The sequence below is a fragment of the Populus alba genome, chromosome 2 (assembly GCF_005239225.2).
Source record: "Populus alba chromosome 2, ASM523922v2, whole genome shotgun sequence".
Lineage (NCBI taxonomy): Eukaryota > Viridiplantae > Streptophyta > Magnoliopsida > Malpighiales > Salicaceae > Populus > Populus alba.
The window spans coordinates 6,725,827-6,748,400 of record NC_133285.1 but is presented as its reverse complement, the minus strand read 5'-3'; the positions used below and the strand labels follow the sequence as shown (position 1 = coordinate 6,748,400).

The 22,574-nt window shown below is 34.6% G+C and overlaps 2 protein-coding genes across 5 annotated transcripts; one reads left to right on the top strand and one right to left on the bottom strand.

Annotated features, from left to right (window-relative positions):
• The first annotated feature begins 6,964 nt into the window (after positions 1–6,964).
• LOC118042152 (serine/threonine-protein kinase D6PKL1) lies at positions 6,965–12,198 on the top strand. Of its 3 annotated transcripts, none has more exons than XM_035049740.2 (4): positions 6,965–7,332; positions 7,522–7,563; positions 8,055–9,406; positions 10,996–12,198. In XM_035049740.2, exons 3-4 carry the CDS (start codon positions 8,103–8,105, stop codon positions 11,885–11,887), a joined length of 2,196 nt encoding a protein of 731 aa, XP_034905631.1. In that variant the 5' UTR covers positions 6,965–7,332; positions 7,522–7,563; positions 8,055–8,102; the 3' UTR covers positions 11,888–12,198. The 3 variants fall into 3 exon arrangements, with proteins under 3 accessions (XP_034905631.1, XP_034905630.1, XP_034905629.1); XM_035049739.2 differs by having other exon boundaries at positions 7,505–7,563; XM_035049738.2 differs by lacking the exon at positions 7,522–7,563.
• Positions 12,199–16,597: 4,399 nt separating this feature from the next.
• Positions 16,598–21,499, bottom strand: LOC118042151 (nitrate regulatory gene2 protein). Of its 2 annotated transcripts, XM_035049737.2 has the most exons (5): positions 21,367–21,499; positions 20,148–21,296; positions 19,886–20,070; positions 18,890–19,110; positions 16,598–17,665 (listed from the first exon to the last, which is right to left on the bottom strand). In XM_035049737.2, the coding sequence occupies exons 2-5, from the start codon at positions 21,292–21,294 to the stop codon at positions 16,876–16,878; spliced, it is 2,343 nt and encodes a 780-aa protein (XP_034905628.1). In that variant the 5' UTR covers positions 21,295–21,296; positions 21,367–21,499; the 3' UTR covers positions 16,598–16,875. The 2 variants fall into 2 exon arrangements, with proteins under 2 accessions (XP_034905628.1, XP_034905627.1); XM_035049736.2 differs by having other exon boundaries at positions 20,148–21,478.
• Between the last annotated feature and the right edge of the window lie 1,075 nt (positions 21,500–22,574).

Below are 22,574 nucleotides of genomic sequence, written 5' to 3'. Positions count from 1 at the left end.
GGGCTTGATTGTACGTGGCTGGTATAAAATAATATAAATTATTGAGTTGAAATATTTTTTTATTTAGTATTAAAGTCTTGATGATTAAATAATCACGAATTCAAATCTCATCATCTTTATTTATTTAATAAAAATTAAGCACAAAGATAATATGAGTCTGTTCAAGTTTCAAGTTCAAAAAACTTCAACTTGAGAGGGTATGTTAAAAAATAATATAAATTATATCTTGAAATTTTATTTTAGAGCTTAAATAAGTTATTGGGTTAATATTACTATTTAAAAATATATATTCTTCTTTCCGTAAGGGTGAGTGTGAAGGGAACTGGAATTGGTCCCTGAAATAGGCTTTGCTGGATTCCAATTTGAAACAGTTCCTTTGACCAATTTTCTTCAGTCGCAAGCATTCGATATATTTTAAGAAATCTTGGTGATCAAAAGTTATAGACACTGTAAATCGAAGAGAGAAAATATTTTTATTGGTTGATTACTGGAATTGTAGGATCCAATCGAAAACTTCAAGGATTATATATATATATATATATATATATAATCAAAATATTTTTTTTAATTTCAGAACTGGGGGATTGATTAAAATATGATGAAGATAAAATTTGAAGACTGTGTTGTAAAAACATAAAATCACAGGAACCAAATAATGTAAAAGTAAAAAATCTTCAGGGATCAAAAGTAAATTTTACTCACAAAAAATACAATCCACGGTATTTTGTATTTTGGTGAATAGTACAGGACACTGTGAGTTTGCCCCCAATCTTTTAGTTTTGCTTTTAGTGTAATGAGAGGAAATTTTTATTTTCTTATTTACCAGAAACATGCATGAATAAAAACTTTTAAGAAATAGCCGGACAAAGCTAGTGATATATATATATATATATATATATATATTAGTGAAAAAACTGAACCTGGGTAGCAAGTGAGTTTTATGATGTTATGATGTTATGGTTCTAATTTTTGTAGGAGACTGGGAGAGAAATAGATGTTTAAAAAAATGAATCAGTTTAGTGCGAATAACCTACTTGAATCTTAGAGTTTATTTATTTTTATAATTATTTTTTTATTTTAAATTATTATTTTTGTAATATTTTCAAATTGTTTTAATATGCTAATGTTAAAAATAATTTTTTTAAAAAAAATAATAAAATATTATTTTAATATATTTTCAAATAAAATACATTTTTAAAAATAACTACTATCACAATATTAAACATAACCTTAATTTATAAAGAATTTAAGCTTCATTTGATCTACAAGTTAACTGAAGAATTTGGTGTAATACTATTTATATTTTATTTACTGGGTTTTGGATGTTATATGAATATCTATTTTATAAATATTATTTATTATCCAACACACACATATATAATGTAATATATATCTCGGGTTTAGCTTCAATTATTCAATTTTTAATTGAATTATCATAATTTCAGATAAAATATTTACTAGGTTTTGTGAATGTTTATTTTTTTATTTTTACCATTCAAGTTAACTTTAGACTATTTAACTTAATTGAGTTATATTGGATATCCCACGTATTTATTTTTTATATTGTGAAACATATTAGCAATGTCTATGTTATTTTTGTGTTAAAAACAATTAATTTGGTTTGCGCATAGTGTATGCCACAGATCTAGATACTAACTATGTACAATTTGTCGTCCAACAAGGTTCCCTCACCAGGTCATGTACATGTGATCCAAAGAAATAGTCCAAAAAATAATAACTTTCAAGGGGATAATAATAATATATGTGTATATATATTTGTAATGACACTTATTGATATATATATATATATATATATATCAATATCATACAAATAAAAACTGAAAGTCATATGAAAAACATTGGGACCTTGACAACAACAATGATTTTTTTTTGTCCCTGGGATTGTTTATGCTCTGGACCTTTAATTTCCTTTTCTTTTTATTTGGTCCTTTGACATTGCTTTGATTTACAATTGGTTTTGCTAAATTATTTTCCATGCGTATGTATAGGGATCTCAAATTGTCAAAAAAATGTTTCGTTGCTCGGTTAACTCTTAATTTTATAAAATAAAATTCAATCTATTTGATTTAGAAAAATTAGAGTTTCATTGATTGGATTTGAAGGTTAGCAAAATGCTTAATCTTTTTTTTTTTTTTTTGTCAAATTCAAAGACTGATTTGCATAGTTTATCGGGAAGTTCATGTCTCTTTTTTTATTTTGATCCCTCACTTTTATTTTTTCAACTTGACCCTTTTTTACTAGCTTTAATAGGGACTTGATATTTTGTTGTGGTTGCCTTGATATGTGGATCTTGCAGCATTGAAGGAAAATTCTAGTGTTCGGTTTTGAAAATAAAATAAAATCTGACTAATTTAAAATAATTAAACGTTAAAGGATCAAAATTGAAATCGAGACAAGTGCGAGGATTGGGGTGAACGGGCAGGGAAAATAGGTAGGCACATGCAACGCACATGATAGCGTGTCAGAGACCTCCACGTTCTTCAAATAGCGTATGCAACATTTTTCAACAACATAGCTATTACTTTTATAAAGACGTTTAAAGCCTCACGCCTTGTCTTCATGGTGGTACAACAAGTGTCAATGGAAGCACCATTGTTTATCTCTGACATGGTTTTTTTTTTCCTTGTTCGTTTCTTTCTCACCTCCTTGAGAGTTGTGTTGGCTTACCAAAATATAAAGGTGTCTTGCATTTGATTTTTGTATTAAATTTGATTTTTATTATCTTGATTACAATTTATTTCATTTCAAATCTTTTTTTATTGATTTTTTTTTAATCTTTTCCCTTAATATCTGGATTAATTTAATTTTTATATCAAATTTGGTATTCACTATTTTGATTGCTATTTATTTATTTTTCTATTTTTAATAGATTTTTTTATTTTAAATTTAATTTTTTTTTTTTAATAGCTATTTATTTTTTTTAATTGTTTTATTTTCAATTCATTCCTCGGTATTTAATTGACTGAGGATTTTACTTTGTGATTTTTTTTCAGGTTGCATTCTACAAGGTTAATCCTGATTTTATGATCCAAATCACTAACTTTAAAGATTAGCTTGAGTTGACTTTAGTTTTTTTTAATTGATTTTTTCTTTTAATTTCACCTTGCAACTCAGGGTTGGTTGGAAATTGAGTTTTGTGATTTTTTTTTTATTTTCCTTTCTAAAAGGTTATCTAGATCTCATGTTTTGAGTCGTAGGCTTAGTAAGTTGATTTAGTTTTACTTGGTTTTTTTTGTTATTTTTTTACTTTTGATTTTTTTTTTAGTTTTATTCTTTAACATTTGTGTTTTGTTATCAATATTGATATTGAAATGATGTGTTTTTATGTTATTGACAAGTGATCAATTTTTAAATTGACTATTATATTATTTTAGTTCGGTTATATATTATCGTTGTTACATTTATTAAGCTAAATCAAGTAATGACACGACTTTCAATTTTTTTTTGGTTAAAGGTTAACTTGTCTTAACATGTGTTTTTTTTTATATCGAAAAAACACTTGGCCTGACCCGAGGTATATTGGGGGGACCATTCTAGTTGTGTCAATTATTCAATGGTAGATATGAATCCTCAGCATTGGATCACTGAAGGGTTATTGCACGCCACGTTTGTCTGAAAATGGTATATCTTGAACAGTGCCTCTGTGATACGTGGAGATAAAACATAATGCTTGCAAAAACTTCCAAGCCGAAGATGAGGCAAATTTTGCAATTTTGCAGCAAAAACAGTGTCTTAAGTGGCTACATCTTGGGCCAACAAAGGACAGTAAGAAGCTGACTACTCACTGACTTTGACTTCTCCTGTTATATCACTTGCCCCCATCTGATTGCGGTCCTACTCAGTAATCCCCGAAACCGATTTTTACTCGCACTTTTTGTCAATTATTGACTGCCACGTCATATATTGACCATGCACGCGTAACCAGTCCTTTTCTTTACAATGTCCAAATTGGCCTTCGTTCTATCCTTATCTTGGCTGTGATCACGTCTCCTTGTTCGGGGACCCTTTGGACAATGCCAGTGTTAATGCTCACCGTCCAATCAGAACGCGCTCTTGTAGCTGTGGCTTACACGTTCCGATAATGGACTGGACTGGACTGTCATGGTCTCAGACTCATAGCTCTGCATAGAACCACAGGCCTGTCTCTATAGTGCATCGTTGAGAATCTTCAACTTTTTTTTTTTTTTTTTTCATTTTTAAACAATTGCTGTGTTTTTGTCTGAGATTAACTTCTTTTTTTTTTTCTGTGAATTTTTATACAATTGTTCATATTCAAATGAATACGTCTAGGAAAAATGTTTCTTTTAAAACACATCGTTTTGTTATATAAAATATTCACGTCAATGGAACATTGTAACAAAAATTTCATCAAATAATTGAAAATTAGAAAACATTTAGATTCTGTTTTTGATATTATAATAGTGATTATATTTTTAAATATATTTAAATAATATTTTTTTTATATCAAAATAATAAAAAAATAATATCAAATAATTTTTTTTATAAATTTTTTTGAAAACACGTGATCAGCCCGTGTTACCGAGCACTCGATTGATAAAAATTACAGATTTAAAATCTAATTAAAAACAAGTATATGTGTTATGAGCTAAACTGAGATTGACCCCCTTTTTTTATTTTAATTTTTACTGAGATGTTTTTGAATACGGAGACTAGATTTATTTTTAGTGAATTTCTTACCCGAACTGTTAAGTAAATACACTTCATTGTTTGATCCACCACCTCGTAGATCGCCGGGATTATTTCTGAAAATGAGAGGGTATTTTACTATCTTTGCAGTCTGAAAGTTTGGTACATGAACTCTAGCTGGGAGCTAGGAACATTCCATTACTGGACGGTAAGCTAGAAAACTGTACCGGAAACCTCCTGATTGTCCAGTATCAATGTTTGAAAGGGCTGAGTATTGTCAATAAATTCTTGATTATCAATTGCTAGACGAGGTTCCGGTGAAAGGCGATGCTTTGTGTTGCAGAAGCACCACTTCCGTGATACATCCAATCGCCTGAGCTTTCTCAACATCAAATGCTTTACATCCATTCTTGACTGTCTTCTTGATTGAACAGCTTTTGAAGATTTATAGGAATGGCAAAACATAAGACAGTGAGAATTTATACTGTCAACGACTCTTACCCCACCTGTCATTTCAACATCTTCATGCTCTACCTATCAAATGTTTTCACGGAATTAAGGTGCCCGCCGCCGAGCAATTTTCTCCGCCCGGCGACGACAGGCTCCCCTTTTGTTATCTTTTGTATTTTTGTTTTTGTAATACTGAAAAGGCCTCAGGGGTATTTTCTAACCTTGACCAGCATGCTTATAATAAAACAACGCGGCGTATGTAAGACCTACGGTGGCAAGTCAAGATGCAAGATAAAGCCAAAAATCATCCAGGTCTGCTTTTGCCTAATTATGTGGTGGACCCTGCCCTATATTATTATGGCAACCTCTTATTTCAGGGGATGAATCATCGGTTTTTTCTGTACAGCCACTCTTGTTTTAGCACGATAATCATTTCATTTTTGTGTAAAACCATGCATCCTTTTCTTATCTTAATTTCAGTAACTGGCAACCAAAAATATTTCTTGAATCATTGCTGGTTTCGTTTGAACCTGTGGAACGGTTTGCTCCTGGAGCGTGAAGATATTTTCCAAATTTACGCCCAGAAAATTCGAGACACGTTGCATATTTCACAATATAGTAAAATTGTAATTTATCCCTTGTTTTCGCTCGTCGTTTGGACAAGAGAAAGATTTAATTTTTTGACATGAATTCAGAATTAAAAATTTTTGGTGTGACTTTTGTCAATTGATTTAATTTTTTTTTTTAACTTCTATTTAAAGAAATCATAAAACAAATCTTGTTATAAACAACTCTATAACTCTCATAAAAAATACTATAAAATTAAATAAAAAAAATCTGATTATAGAACTTTTTAACTCCAATAAAGGATTATTATAAAATTAAATCAAAATTTTAATTTAATAAAAAAATACAATTTCTAACTTCTGATTAAAAAAACCTAATTTTTTTTTTACTGTAACCCTCTTTACAAAGCACTGTTCATTAGAATAATAATTCGTGAAGTATTATTCTTCAATCATGAGATTGTGATAACTTATAAACAAAAAAAAATCATGAAACTTAATTCTTAATCAAATATAATATTAAAGTTTTGTGTTATTTTTTAATTAAATTTTTTACAAATTTCATCGTTTAACATTAAATTAGATAAAGTTGATTGGGAATTGATTTTATAATTTATTTTGATTTGCTTTTCATGTGATTATTCTAGTCTTATAGTTAGAATCACATATTGACAGGTTAATTCTAGGTTAAATCATTTTAACATTATTCTAGTATTATAAATTTGACGGATTTATTCAGATGATTTTTTTATATTTTTTAATTTTTTTTTAATATTAAGCTGATTAACAATTAAATTTTATAGTTTATTTCAATGTTTTTTTTTATAGAATTATTTTAGTTTTATGATATTGGTAGAAGGTTTGAGATGTTAATTATAATTGATTTTTATATATATATATATATATATATATATATATATATATATATATATATTCAAGAGAAAAAATTAGAGAACATCTTTTCTCATTTATTTCAAGGATTAAATCTTTTGTCACAAAAAGAGTTATATTGAGTGATGTAACAATAACAATAACAATAATAATAATAAAAATTTAACACGCGCTAAACATGGGAGTGAGAAATAAAACGAAAATGGAGAATCCAAACCCGATCCTGCAAAACAAAAACGGTTCGAGAGTGAGAGAGAGGAGGAGCGTCCCCACTTCATTTGAAAAGAAGTGCAGCTTAAAGCAGAAACGCAGTGGATCCCACACCAAACACTCACTGGTCCCCACAACCTCTCCTCTCCTCTCTCCCTCAACTATTAAGAAAAAAAAAAAAAAAGGGAGAGAGAAAAGAAAAAGGAAAAAAAGAAAAGCAAACACTAGGACTGTACTGCTCTGCTGCCCATTCATACAAAGAAGCGAAAGAAAAGCAAAAGCGAATACTACTCCCTGCAACCATCAACGAAAGCTTTTGTTGCAGCTGCTGCTGCAGCAGCAGAGCCAACCTACAGCAACATTCCAGAGAGAGCGAGCGAGTAAAATTTGGAGAGATTTAGAGAGAGGAATTAAGGAGGAGCTTCGGTTTTGTTGATCAATCAGAAACCTTCATTTTTTTTAATGTCATTTCTAAGCTTCTAGAAAGAGAGAAACAACAAGAAGAAAGGGTATCAGCTGTCTGTCTGTCTCTCAACAGGATTTCGCGGTACAAGATTCTTATTCATTCTTTCTTTGCTTTTTATTTTTTTTTTATTTTTAAAAACGGTGCGTTTTATTTATCCATTTTGTTTCTTTCTGTTTGTTCTCTCTGTTTCTGTTTAAATGCTGTTCGGGGTTCATTCCTTTTGCTTTGTTAAATTCCTTTTTGGGATTTCGAGATGTCTCGCTTCTTCAGAATTTTGGATTCTGTTGCCGCGTGGAATTGAAGGATTTTCAGGTAAGGAGTGTTGTGACGTTGCTGCTACTGGTGGTAATGGGAATAATCGCAAAGCAAGTTCACCGAATTTCCCATTTTTTTATTCTAGTTTATTGTGAATGAAGTTGTAGATTTTCCGTTTCTTTTTTATTATTATTGAGTTTTTAGTTGCTTGATCTAGTCCGATTTTGCGATTTTCTCTTGTTTTTTTTGGTTCAGCTGCATGTACAAAACGGTTAGTGATTGTGTATCTATTTTGGTTTATGACGTTTTTGGCCAGAAAATTCAGATTATGCATGAATGTATTGTTCAAATATCTAACATTTAGGAAATCAAATGAATGGAAGAGATTTAGTGACCCCGAATTGAAGATTAGCTATTAGATTGGGTCGCGGGTGAAGAATTACTATGAGAAGAAAATTTTGATTGATGATATCTGTATTTTTACTTTTTTTTTTTATATTATTATTATGATTGAAGTGCCTAATCGACTCTTTGATCTCCATTTGCAGGTCTATTGGCTGAAGGATCCTTCCATGTAACATTACGTTGTACGGAATATGGAAAGGATTGCAGAATCAAAGGCTCTTCCTGCTAAATTGCCTGTTTTGAGTCAGGTATCGTCAAGGGCATATGTAGTGTCAGGGAGAGAAGTGAGCCAGGCACCAAAGCTGCAGACAGGTCTGGTAAGAGATGTTGCGGGTCGATTTAATGCACATCAATCTCAAATTACGGACTTTCCAGTGCCTGTTAGACCGTGGAAAGGAAAGGACTCTGCAGCTATAGAAGACGACTTAATGCTTGATGTTGTTGTGACTTCTAAGGGCAGTGGTGATTCCTTTGATGAAGGTGGACCGAGTTCTTTCTCTGGGGCTAGTCATCCACCTGAACCTATTGACACAGATCTAATAATGAAAACGGTGTATGTACCAATCAGTCAAAAGAAAGCTGAGCCTGGATGCCTTGTGAAGAGTATGTCTGTGAAGGGGCCTTTTCTAGAAGATCTTTCAATCAGGGTTTCGCCCAAAAAACCAAGCCCAGTGATTCTTTCTCCAGCAGAAAGTTTGGTTGAAGAACCTAATGACTTGCTTGTATTGCCTTCTCCATTTACTGTTCCTCGTGCATCACAAAATACAGAAAACTCTCTCCTTCCACCTGATTCAGAAGAGAAGGAATGTGTCTGGGATGCCTCTTTGCCTCCAAGTGGTAATGTGAGTCCACATAGTAGCATTGACAGTACTGGTGTTGTCACAGCTATGAGCATTGTCAATAGCTGTGCCAGTACATATCGGAGTGATGCTATTACAAGTGATGGCATGCTTACTATAGATAGAAACTGTGAGAGTACAAAAGGGAGTGTTAGTGTTCGAGGGGATTCGCTTGAAAGTGCAAAGACTAGTGTTAGTAGAGCAAGTGACAGTAGTGGTCTTAGTGATGACAGTAATTGGAGCAATATTACTGGCAGTGCAAATAAGCCTCATAAAGGAAATGATCCCAGGTGGAATGCTATTCTTGCCATTCGAGCACGAGATGGAATTTTGGGAATGAGTCACTTTAGATTATTCAAACGCCTTGGGTGTGGTGACATTGGCAGCGTGTATCTCTCAGAGCTGAGTGGAACTAGGTGTTTTTTTGCAATGAAAGTAATGGACAAGGCATCCCTTGCAAGCAGGAAAAAGTTGACAAGAGCTCAGACAGAAAGGGAGATTTTGCAGTTGTTGGATCATCCATTTCTGCCGACTTTATATACTCATTTTGAGACAGACAGATTCTCATGTTTGGTTATGGAATATTGTCCAGGGGGTGATCTTCACACTCTGAGGCAACGACAACCTGGAAAACATTTTTCCGAGCATGCTGCCAGGTATTTTTTAGTCTAGCAGCATTCTCGCCATTGTCTGTTATGAATAAAGCATGGTGTCTTAAGTATTTTTTCCTTGATGTTGTTTCCTGATATGCCTTCGTTTAGCAGCATGTGATTAACAATTAGGTTAGTAGTTGTGTGCTACTAACTATTTCTCTTTTGTTGAAGGTACATAGTTTTCAACTCTATAATAGTTTAACACTAAATGGTACCTGCATGTTATAGTTATTATAATAAACTAATTAATTGGTCAGAGCCCTTTCCTGAGGTCATTTCAATACCAACAACAATAATTCTCCTTGCTATGCCAGGTCAACACAAGAAACTTTCCACTTCATGCTATCATCGCAGACCGCATAGGAAAACCAACTCCATGATATTTTTTTCACCCATCCTTAATGCTTAAACTGTTGCAAAATGAATGACAGAAAGGCACATGTAGATGGATTTTTTCCACTGTTCAAATTTGATTGCTTGTAGGCAATGACTCTAGTAAATTGCGAAGATGGAAACATAGTGTCATAGTATTTTAGTGGACAATTCATTATCTTTCCTCATGGAAGTATGAAATTAAATTTCCATGTACAAGGTGCTGTGTTTTTCAAGGTATCAGGGGTGAAAACCCAGTGGATATTAAACAAATGTTGGAAGTGGTAAGCATAAAAGAGATGGTTAAGCTTGTAGAAAATTGGATTAAATTCTAAAATGCTAAACTCAGCAGACTTATGTAGCTGCCATACTAGTTATTTTCAAAATACTAAATGCAAATGTCATCCATTGATTGATGCAGTCATATTTTAGCCCATCTACTGGTGCAGGGATGGGAAATGTACGAGTTTCACCTCCCTATATTGTTTAATATCAATTTCCAATTCCCTGCCCTGTCGAAGTTTAACATGCAAGTTCCATCCCCATGGGATGGAAGCATCACCAAACTCCTCTTCCACAATCTAAACAACTCTCCAGCCCGATAGTGTTTTGGTTGTCTTCTACCTGACAGGATCTTGAGAATGTTGCCTCATTTATATGCTAAAATGCTCTAGTCACTGGTGTAAGATCTCACACACAATAAGTGATGCTAGTTCACAAGAGTACCTATTCTGGATGCTTCTGAAACCAAAATATGGCTTATTTCAATATTCCAATTCCAAATCCAATTCAACAACTGACACATATCTCTACCTCATTGTAGTCCCTATGTGTACTAAACATTCTTGCACTGGAATTTGGAAACTTGATGGAGCACATGAAGCTTCCTTCATAAACTGTTACCTATCGACTACTATGTTCAAATAATGTCCCAAACTAATAGAGCCTGATGTTAGGTTTTTGGTAACTAGGAAACAACAATAACACCTAATTAAATGAAATGTGGGGAGTCCGCTGTAGTCAGATGGATTTCCTGCCATGACATTTGAGGAACAAAACAGTTTGTCCCTAATCATGGACAAATACTATTTGTGCTGCAAAATGTCCTTTCCTTCTCACCAGCTCTCCCTTCTTTGATATGATCTCCCTGTCTTCTTTTTGCCAGAATCAGTAATTTTTAGCAAGCAGCTATATAATAATTGCTTTCTTCAAATGTGCAGATTTTATGCGGCCGAGGTTTTATTGGCACTTGAATATCTGCACATGCTTGGAGTAGTCTACAGAGACTTGAAACCTGAAAATGTCCTAGTCCGTGATGACGGCCACATAATGCTTTCAGATTTTGACCTTTCCCTTAGATGTGCTGTTTCACCCACCCTGATAAGAACGTCATTTAATTCTGACCCTTCAAAACGAGCTGCTGGCGGTGCATTTTGTGTTCAGCCTGCCTGTATTGAGCCCTCATCAGTTTGCATCCAACCTGCGTGTTTTTTGCCTCGCATCTTCCCTCAGAAAAATAAGAAAAAGACTAGAAAATCTCGCCATGACCTTGGGTTGCCAGCTTTTGCACTTCCAGAGCTCGTGGCAGAACCAACAGCTGCTCGGTCCATGTCCTTTGTGGGAACCCATGAATACCTGGCCCCTGAAATTATCAAGGGAGAAGGCCATGGCAGTGCAGTTGATTGGTGGACATTTGGCATTTTCTTGCACGAGCTATTATATGGTAAGACTCCGTTCAAAGGCTCAGGAAACCGAGCTACCTTGTTCAATGTGGTGGGGCAGCAGCTTAGATTCCCAGATTCACCAGCTACTGCTTATGCTAGCCAAGATTTGATCCGAGGCTTGCTGGTGAAGGAACCTCAGCAAAGGCTAGGGGTGAAGAGGGGCGCGACTGAGATCAAGCAGCATCCTTTCTTTGAAAGTGTGAATTGGGCTCTAATTAGGTGTAGCACACCACCTGAAGTGCCAAGGCCAGTGGAGACCGAGCCCTCGCCTGGCAAGTTTGGTGCAGTTGACAAAATTGGGGTCGGCATTGTAGGCAGCAGCAGTAAAAGGATGGCAGGGACAGACATGAAGTCTGGGGGTAAATATCTAGACTTCGAGTTCTTTTAGTACAGACCTGTTGTGCTGTATTGTAAGTGTCATTTGTTAATGTTATGAGAACATGCCTGCAGCATCCTGCTCTGATAATCTCCTTCCTCATAAGAGGATAAATCATCAGTTGGAAACCTAAGAGGATAATCTTCTGTTGGAAACCAGTAGCTTCAATTTACAGAGTAGTTTAGGTCCATTGGGTTTTATAGCGGTTGAACATCATAATCAATTTGAATCATTACAGACCTCGTATTTTAGTTGAGTAGCAGTTTTAAGAACTGGTGCTTTCGATCAAGTCAATGACATCAATGGCTACCTTTTACCAATTATATTACTTAGCAATGCTAATTTTACCATAAATTCTCATTCATCGAACGGGTTGGGTTTTGCTGGTGATCTCAAAACTGCAACGGTGAAAATATTCCAGTTTGTGAAAGGGAGGATGATTGTGCCTGTTTCTATGAAGGTCCGATCCATTTCCTCGAATGGAGGTGGGCATGCCCTTGGTCTATCCATGGTGATAGAGGTGTGGATAGAGTAAAAATACTTGCATGTTCAGGCATGGAGGTGGCCAGGTGGGTATGTTATATATCTAAAAAAAACCATGGATTCTCTTTTTGTTCTCATATTACCAAGATAACTTTATTTGATATATTAAAAATATTTTATTCTTTTGAATAGGCTATTTAGTGTATTAAATAGAATTTAAAAAGAATGTTGACCTCTATAGAAGTTCTGCATCGAATGCAGGGGGGGTAACATCCGATTAAGATAGATATGGAGCACTGGAAACCAACTCCATTCGAAATGGAGGCGTGTACGTAGATTAACGTCAAAACGAGCACTATATTAAAAAAATAATATAAATTTTATATTTTAATATTTTATTTAATAATTTAAATTATTAGATTAATATGGTTTTGTAAGATGATATTAGAATTTTGATAATTGCTTATTAATTTTTTTTATTTGATATAATCAAGAATTTAATATAAAATAATATAAATTTTAAGTTTAAAAGTTTTTATTTGAAAAAATATATTAATTATATTTTAAAATTTTATGTTACAGTGGTAACTGGTTACTCTGTCGAGGCAAAGTGATTTCGTTTCAGAAATTGAAGGCCCGCTGCTGCGTTCATAGTTTCTTTTGCCGTCGGTCAAATAGTTAGGTCCCCTCTCTGCAACGCTATCCTACCGTTGTTACAGGCTACAGATGCATGCATCTGGACACCACAGGTTCGCTCTTGCTGAGTAATTTCTTCCCTCTTTTCAAGTCTGTCGCCGTGGTTCTTGAAAGTGATCGCCCAGCCGGTGCTTGTCTGACACGCCCTATATCAAACCTAAAATCATCTTGTATCTGATCTGACACTTGCCCTGTGATGTGTTGTCGTGCTCAAATAGATTCGATAACTTCTACTGATCATGAAGGCTTCGTGAAATTCCATAGTCTAATTCCTCCTCCTCCTCCTCCTCCTCCTCCTGTTTTTTTGTCTGGTGCCATTTATTGACATCCATTTGCTTACGAGCACACCCAGCGATCCCAGAACATCTCCTCAGCTGTTTCCAGCTAACATGTTCTTTTCACTGCTATGCATCGGAAAACTAGATATAATAATTGGCCAAGTAGGATGAGTTGGCTTAAATATGACAGGTTTTTCCTTCTTGCCATACCTTGACTGCTCATAGAGTAGGAATAATTAGTAGCATTCTAAAAAGAAAATAGAAATAACCAGAATTGAGAATTCTTAGGTATAAATATTTTTATTATTTTTTATGGGTCATGGTTTTTATCTTATTTTTCATCTTTGTATCTGTTTTTTTCTTCAGGTAAACCCTCGAATAGCTAATAAAATTTTCGGATTCTCTAGTTCAGTAACAGGATTATTTAACTCAAGCTAGTTAGCAGCATTTGATCCCGCAACAAAACTCCGATAGTTACCGGAAACAAAGATTGTTTATTTGTTGAAAAATAGTTTTTTTTTTAAATAAATTTTAAAAAAGTGAATTATTTTTTAATATTTGATATTATAACAAAAAATAAATTAAAAAATATTTTTTGAAATTTAATTATATCATGTAAAATTTAAAAAGTGACTTGAAAAATCAAAAGTGTTGTGGTAGAATCCTTTTATTACCGCAATATAAAGAAGACAAGTAGAGGCTTCGGATCCAAGACAAGAAAAATACAAAAAGCAACTGAAGTTTTTTTTTTCTAGGTTGAATAATCTAAATAATTGTAGTTTGAAAAGATGACTGCAGTTTGCCTTTCAACAGCGCTGCTGTCAATTTGTCAGTGCGGATCCAATATATATGCTGCAGCCTGTTCAGTAAAGAGTGAGAGCCTGTCTTGCTAAACTGCCTCTTCCATTATATTGTTTTTGTTTAGGTTTATTGCTTGCTGGTGAAATAAAAAATCATTGCCATTAAAAAGCTAATATTACTGGCTCAGCTGCAGCATCCTTATTTATTTATCTGTGCTCTGCTACCTGTCAAATCATTTTTTTTTTAATAAAATATGTGTAAGTAGCTGTTAACACATTTTCAAGCATTAGCAAAATTTTAATTGTAAATGTATATCCGTTTGATTAAAAAAAATTATAAATATATGTAACAACAAATGTTGAAAATAATTATTAATGCTAATTAAAAACTAAATAGATAAGCTAAGAGATAAATGCAAATTAAAAAAATCTAGTTTTCAGTTTTTTTATTTAATTATATAACAATAAAACTATTTTTTATAAGATAAGTAATAGTTTAAATTTCATTGAAAAATAATAATTTTCTAGTATAATTTCTTCTTTTCTATCAATATCTTAATTAACAAAAAAAAATATAGCTTTCCAAGATACACGTTGTTTATTCAATAAATATTGAAAGCAATTAGAACAATTATCCAAAATAATTTTAACGATTTGAAATAAAGATAAAAAATTATATCTTTTTAATTAAAAACCCTTCATCTTATTAATGTGCTCTCTTTTTTTGACATTTTTTTTACCAAGATGATTTTTTTTTAAATAATAGCTTATTAGAACTATAAAAGCAAGTTTTAATAAAAAAATTATGTTTCGATAATTTTGATGTGAATCTATTAAAAAATTAAGAATAATATATTGTTCCTGAGCTGTCCTAGGAAACTCTTTGAAATCTATTTTTTAATTAATTATACAATAATAAAAAAAAACATTCATCCGAAAGATAATGAATAAAATTATAAAGAAAAAAAAATACATTTGCTTTCATGAAAACTATCTTTTTTATTCATGTATTTTTTCGTTGTTTTGATAAAAAAAGAAGAAGAAGAAGAAGAAAAAGAAAGAAGCATGATTCATTGACTAAAAAGTAAAAAAGAAAAAAAAGCTATTCGTGAATACTATAATTATTTGAACTTTATTTACATATAATATTCAAAACCACAAGTTAAAAACAAAAAAACATAGCACGGTTGCCCTTGATTTTTTTTTTTCCTGTTAAATTGGACAAATGACACGTTATTTCTTTTTTAAAAAACAAATCAAATAATGTTTCGTTTATTGATTGAACTCCGATCATCTCAAGTGGTTATAAAGTACGGTTTCGACACGTCATCCCAACTTATTTTAAAAATAAATAAATAAACGATAATGCATCATCTACTTAGTTCAACCCTTTATACCTTATAAAGTCAGCGAGTCGAGGTTTGACTTCTAGGACCTAAAAAAACAATTTTCAACTATTTTTTTTTACTTGAAAAGATTTAATAAACACCTAGAGACATTTAATAAACCCATTCCTAGTCTTAAATAAGCCTTTGATAGATTGAAAATTAAAAAAATAATCTGAATAAAAAAAAATTTCAAGTCTCAATCTATATTTTCTAACAATATGAATGATTAATAAAGTTTTAATGACATTTCTCTTATTAAATAAAACCCATTAACATTAAAATTATTTTTTTTATTGTTAGATTATGATCAATTACAACTTTTTTTTTTTCAAACCCAGGGACTCAAAGGTAAACAAAATAAAATTTAGGATCAAAACTTAAAATTTTAAAAAAGAGATTAGAAAAAAACTCAATAAAAAAATATATGTACTGGAACATTTTTTTTTTTTGGTTGTCAATTTTTTTTTTTAAATTAAGTCGCTATGCTATTAATTCACATTATATTTAATTAAATTTGCCTGTAATCATGTTTCAAGAAAAAACTCTTGATTCACAAGTCATCACAAACGGTACAAGTAAAAGATCCAATAAAAAACAATTGGTAAAAAAAAAAAAACACCATTGAAATCTACTATAAATTATGAGATAGTTACCGCTCCCGTAGTAAAACACCGAGAAGATTTAATTTGTTTTTATTATATATATATATATATATATAATAAACTCCCTGTAATTGTGCTTGAGATTATCTTATAGTCAAAATCATCGCAGATTTTGCGGGCTGAGACGTGATCATATAAATATTCAGGATCCACATGGGATCGTGATGCTCAGTAAAGAATGTGCTCATGAGCTGGTCGTCTCGTTCGACTCAGTTTTAGAAAAAGAGAGGGAAGGGTAAGCGAGTGCACATATCCGAAAAGCATCCCGAACTTTAGCGGAGCCAAACCGAGCCCACGCATGATGATGAGTTAACTGGTCCCCGAGAGGGCAGTGGTCTCAAAGCTCTCGAGCTGTAAAATCCACTTTACAAGGTAACAAATGCCCGGAGCTAAAGCAATAAAGGCAAAAATCACGAGCAAAAAGAAGTTGTATAATTTATTAATCATGCTGACACTGTGAACCTCCGATACAACAATCCAGGCAAATTCCTGTACAGAGACATCTCCCTCCCTTCAAACTAGAAGGATGATAAAACCGCAAAAAACGTTTCCTATATTTACATGTCAAGCCCCCCTCCCCCCCCAAACCAAAAAAGAAAAGAAAAGAAAAAAGACTAAACATAAGAGCCCACAGCCAAAAAATTCCCAGGCCTCATGAATTTCCAACTCACCACAAAGGTAAATTATGTATAACTATTTGATAGTGTGGGAACGGCTGCATACCAATTCAAGTGCCTCCATAAACAAGGAAGAAAAACTGGTCAATGCCTGAAAAACTCCAGGAAGGCCTGTCTGAAGATTATTCAGTGTCATTGCTCGTGTCACCTCCACTGCCTTCGCATGCCTCAGCATCTCATCTTCCACGCGCCTTTGACAAGATACAAGCTCTGATTTCTTTTCAGCCAGTGGATCACGAGCATCCAATACCTGTCCATTATCGGATCCACCAGTATCAGGGAGTCCAATACCAACCATGGAGTATGAGTTGTAGAACTTTCTTTCTATGCTACGAAGAGAAGAAGCCTTCTTTTCCAGCTCCTTCGATGCAGTATCAGTTCGCTTTTTACTCTTGAGCTCTTCTGCTTGTTTCATAGATATCACATGAACAACATTGATAAAGCTCTTGATGGCTTCGGAAGCAACTGTGTCAGGGACACGGTCCATGGCAAGCTTCCACTCATCAAAGAAGGCATATACATCAGAGGGTTCCATGTTGACGTTCATGTTGTCACTGCTTACAGGAATAAGGGTGAGCTTGAACCAGCCATGGATGGATTGAATAAAGTCCCGTTGGAACTTTATTTGGTGGCAGAAACTTGAATGCCAGGCAGAAACAGCTAACTCAAGGTCACGAGTAGCCTGCTTGTGCAATTCAGAAGTTGAGTCACCCTTGGCTGATTGGTTCACAAGACCACGAACTTGTTGCACAATGTGATGCTGAACTTCATGGTACTGGTGCATTGACCTCCACATGCGCATGAACCTGCATTCAAATCAGATGCATAAATAATATATGGTCCACATGGATGTCATTTTAGCAGCCCATAATTTCATCATTCAAATACAAAGACAACAAGCTGCCATAGAGACATGGTGCAAACAATGTTACTCAAATATATCTGATTAGATTATGATTGTCAAGTCGCTGCTGGGTTCACGGTGCTTGCATACTTTGGGGGGGGGGGGGTTCGTCTTAAATGCTGTCAAAAGAACTGCATTTTCAAAATCAAAGCAACAATCTCTCTCTGACTTCAGGCAAACGCCAGCACCAGAAACTAGCATCACCCAACTGGAGACAATTGATAGTTGATCATAAAGCCTTGTAAGGTAGCTGGAAGCTACAAATATGTAAAATGAACCAACAGATGTAAATATGGAACGCAATCTACTTTAGCCTTCTCCAGGACTACTTATCAAATGGTAATATATTGCAAACACGATAACCACAGTTGGGAGCAATAAAGCCCTGATAATGCTATGACATGTGTCCAAAGAGCAGCCTAGTAATTAATAGTTTCTGGATAGTTAATGAAATCAAATTACCAACCTAGCAGTAAAATGCTTGTTGACTTAGTTTAACACGTTAAGAAACGAGGCCAACAATCCAGTAATCTACGATGGTGGGTCATATCATACTTCAAGTCCATTGCACCCAACTCTCCACCCATCAATTACCTTTAATCTGAAAAGGTCCCACAAATCAGATGAAACAAAATCATCGGGAGGTGCAGCGTTGGGCAACTGCCTGATTTTGAGAGGTAGTTTGGCAATGGATAGTCAAGGAAACCGGACAGCAATGCACATGTGGATACAGACTGGATGAAGCAACTGGCATTCCAGTGCTATTCCCTTATAATGCTTCACCCACCAAGGCAAGCGCAAAGGTCTCATCTCATGTGAGGATATGAGATTATGAAAGTCAGGATTTAATTCAGTCAGCAATATGAACCCATAACGGATGCGAAAAGGCACTCTCCGAGTGGAAAAATACAGGTGGAAGATGCCTCTTTTAAGAATGTACTAGTGGCTTTACTAGAAACAGTTCTTGATTATATCAGTAGCTTATGAACTTGACCAAGGCAACAGAAATAAGAAACTGCATTGTATTAAGGTTCACAACCACCAGAATTTGTTGATGCAAATAGATCTCATATTTTATGTATAAGAATAACTTTCTTATAAGAGCTAAACAAATGAAATGGCATACCCATGACAGAGTTCAACCAGCTGAGGAACAAGATCACTGTCTCTAAGACCAATGATTGCAGTTGAGGTGGTAGAAACAGCCTGAGATGTGACAATAATCAGAGATTGCAGTCTTGCTATTGCAGCTTTGGTCTTGTCCAGCTTTGCTTCATCCCCCTTGTATTCCTGACTTTGTAGTGTTGACAGCTTCTTCTCGTGATCAATCTTAGCACCTTCTCTAGCCTAAAAAGGCACACCAACAATTTGTTCTATGCATTAGCACTGATCAACACACATTCCAAACACAGCTGGAGGCTAAAATTCAGATGCAATTATGCACCAAAAAAAAATGCATCAACTTGATGGGGAAAAGGTGCCCTGGTTAGCTAGACCGACCACAAACATGTTCCTAGAGAAAAACACAAGCAGTCCTAGTATTTCTGACAGGTTTCAAGGGCATCCTAGTCATTGTAAATGAAAGCAATAGACAGATATTTTGCATTAAAAGATAATTCAAGGACAGTGGCAAGCCATCCTAACAAAGAATTGTTAACATCAGCTGGGATTTAACCTGATTGGCACGTTTAGACAGTGAAGGCAAGAAGAACCCATCACATAATTAATAAGATTGGACGGGGGCATTCTCGTCAAAATTGGACGGGGGCATTCTCGTCAAAAAAAGAGTCCCCATGGTAAACTACTAACGACAAAGGGCCAGAAAACTGCGGTAGACTTACGCTAACCTCGCTAGTGCATATTTTAATACCCCTGAAAACATCAATTAATTACACACGGTAAACCAAGATACGGGAGGGAAGGGAAACGAAAACCAAAAATGGTAAAAGAGTGATGCTAATTTTACAAAAACTCAAAAAAAAATAAAAATCACAGCCGTTCAATTAATTTGTGGGAACTAGTCTACCTTATACGATAAAGGAGGTTTTTAGGGGGGGAAATGAATTGGGTAAAAAACTAGGCTAGCATTATGATATCATAGTACAATTTTTGCAAAGCATACCTTAACTTCCTCATAGAGTTTCTTCTCCCAAGCCAACAACCGTTCCATTGTAGAACAAAGACTCGTTGGGCCACCAGTTTGATTCAGTGAACCGGTATCGAGGCGATACTTAACGGCCAAAGGCGGTTTCGAAGTCCAACTGGAGCTCAAGTTACTCAAAACACTACTAGAATGATACACAGTTTCTGCAACAATTGATAAATTAATCAAAATTAAACAATAAACAAAGCCTCGCCTCAAAAAGAAAAGGGATTTTACTCACTCTTCAGTTGCCGGAAATTTCTATCGAGCTCAAGCATCTGCGAAACCTGATCTCCAGCTGTGGCCGCCTTGTCAAAATTCTCCTTAATGGCATCAACAATCTCTTTCAAATCCTTATGTCTCACCATTTTCATATTAAATGCCTCTCCAGTCCTATAACTGGTCGTCGACGATCCCGCCTCAGACTTATTATCTGACTTGCCAAAACCATTATCAGATTGTTGTGGTTGCGGCTGCGGTTGCTGCTTCGATCCGAAATTTGACCGGGTTTCCATCTCGGATTTGAACTCCGTATCATTATCTTCTTCATCTGATGATGTTGTGGTCTTGCTATAATTATCGTGATCTCCCCATTCACTGCATTGAACTTCCTCTTGCTCCGTCTCGCTATAAATTTGTTGTTGCTGCGGATATTGCTTTTTCTTAAAGAAATCATACTCCGACAATCTCTCCGTTTCGGTTTCTGTAGCGACACCCTCATCTTCATCTGATGACGACCCATCATTAATATCTAAATGGTGTTGGTGCTGGTTGTAGTGGTTTTGGTTGGCTTTTCGAGCGAAGAATTCTGAGTCTGGAGGCGAAGGAGGGTAGAAATTTTCCCAATTCCATACAGAAGAAGCTTGAGAAGGCGTGGTAGAATAAGTTGAATGATTTTGAAAAGCAGTTGGATATTCAAAATTCGATTTCGGAGAAACTGAAGGGCTTGTTTCTGAAAGAATATGAGGAAGCTTCGGAGGCTTGCTGCGGCGGTGGCGATTAGACTTAGAAGAAGAAAGAATATGAGGAAGTTTAGCGTTAGCTATCGTAGGAGAAGGAGAAAATGGAGGAGGAGGGGGTGGCGGCGAGTGGAGGGAAGGTGAAGGGGAAGGAGGGACACGTGGAGGGATGAGATTGGTGGGAGGAGGTGGGGTGGATGTTTTGGCAGGGTGGAGGAAGACAGCGGGGGTTTGTTCGGAGACAGAGAGGGATTCACCGGCGGCGAAAGCGCAGAGAGCTGAGCCTGTGACTCGGAGTGAATGACAGTAATCTGCGTGGGCAGCAGCTAATTGGTGGCGGGCGTAGACTGCCTCTTTCATTAGGCGGCGCCTCTCCTTGCACCGCCGTACCGTGTCCTCGTTGTCTAGCTTGGAAGCCGTGCAACCCATTCCTAGAGAACAAAGGGAAATGGAACGTAAAGAATAAAAAGAGTGTAGTTTATACAGGTAAGTAGAGAATACAGCTTAAGCAGGTGGTGGCGCCTGAATTCAGAGAGAGAGAGAGAGAGAGAGTGGTGTGCTGGATAGTGAGATGTTATAGCAGGTGCTCACTGGGCTGTTTGAGTCCCCGTCTGCTACATTTTCTCTGTTTCTTTTTTCTTTGAATTTGTGATTAAATATATATATTAAAAATAATTTTTTAAAAATAAAAATATTAAATATAAAAAATATTTTAAAAAACATATATTACACTACTCTCAAACACTCTTACAATAAACGCCCGACCAAAACCATGATTATATTTCTTTCTTTCCTGTAATTAATTTTGATTGTTACAGCAAAAAACGAAAAAAATATTTATACAAGGTGGAAAAATCCAACAAAAAGATTTGTACAGGCAACGTCACTGTAGACAGCACGTACATATTTCTTCACAAGCAATCACCATGGACAGCAAGTTGATTGTTGTGCAGAATAAAGTTAACAGAGCAGAACCCTCCTCCTCCTCCTCTTCTTTTTCTTTCCTTTTTTTTCTTTTATCAGCGTTACCCTTACACATTCGAGCTCAAATAAATGCCACTAAATCCACGTGGTCTTAAATTGAAACCATGTATTTGTTAATATAATATTAATAAGAAGTTTATTAGTTATTAATTTTAAATTTTATAAAATTAATTGAGATATATAAAAATGAATTTGTTGGAGAATGCTATGCCCATCAAAATGAATTTAAATTATGACTTGAATAGTTTTTATAATATATAATTGTTTAAGAGCAAATGCGGGCATAGAAAGGTAGAGATGCATAGATATTCCGCAATAAGTGGATCCTTTGGGGGAGAACTGTGTGAGTGATTGAAAACGGTGAAAGGCTTCTCCTTTTTATTTACTTTACTTTATCCCCACTTCCACCTTTCTATTCCATGGTCTAATTAGTCATGAGTAAGTTTGTTTTTGTGTTAAAAATTGTCTTTATTTTTATTTTTTTAATATTATAAATAAAAAAAATAAATTATTTTAATATATTTAAAAAACAACACTACTACAATCTTCTGCACTACTTTACTGCTGGACCCAGCCAGCTCAGCCCATCTTTTGTCATTGTTATCTTTTTCAAAGGAAAGTTTTTGCTTTCAAACTTTCATCCTGCGACCTCATCTGTATACAGTGTCTTGCACTTGCCTAGGGTTGCAGGCACTCCATAGATGAATTGACGATGGGAAAGGTTT

Coding starts and splice junctions, on each gene's coding strand:
- LOC118042152 (XM_035049738.2), top strand. CDS start 8,103: ATGGAAAGGATTGCAGAATCAAAGGCTCTTCCTGCTAAATTGCCTGTT. Junction 9,407..10,995: donor TTTTCCGAGCATGCTGCCAG/GTATTTTTTAGT, acceptor TCAAATGTGCAG/ATTTTATGCGGCCGAGGTTT.
- LOC118042151 (XM_035049737.2), bottom strand. CDS start 21,294: ATGGGTTGCACGGCTTCCAAGCTAGACAACGAGGACACGGTACGGCGG. Junction 20,071..20,147: donor AAATTTCCGGCAACTGAAGA/GTGAGTAAAATC, acceptor CAATTGTTGCAG/AAACTGTGTATCATTCTAGT. Junction 17,666..18,889: donor CTGGTTGAACTCTGTCATGG/GTATGCCATTTC, acceptor ATTTGAATGCAG/GTTCATGCGCATGTGGAGGT.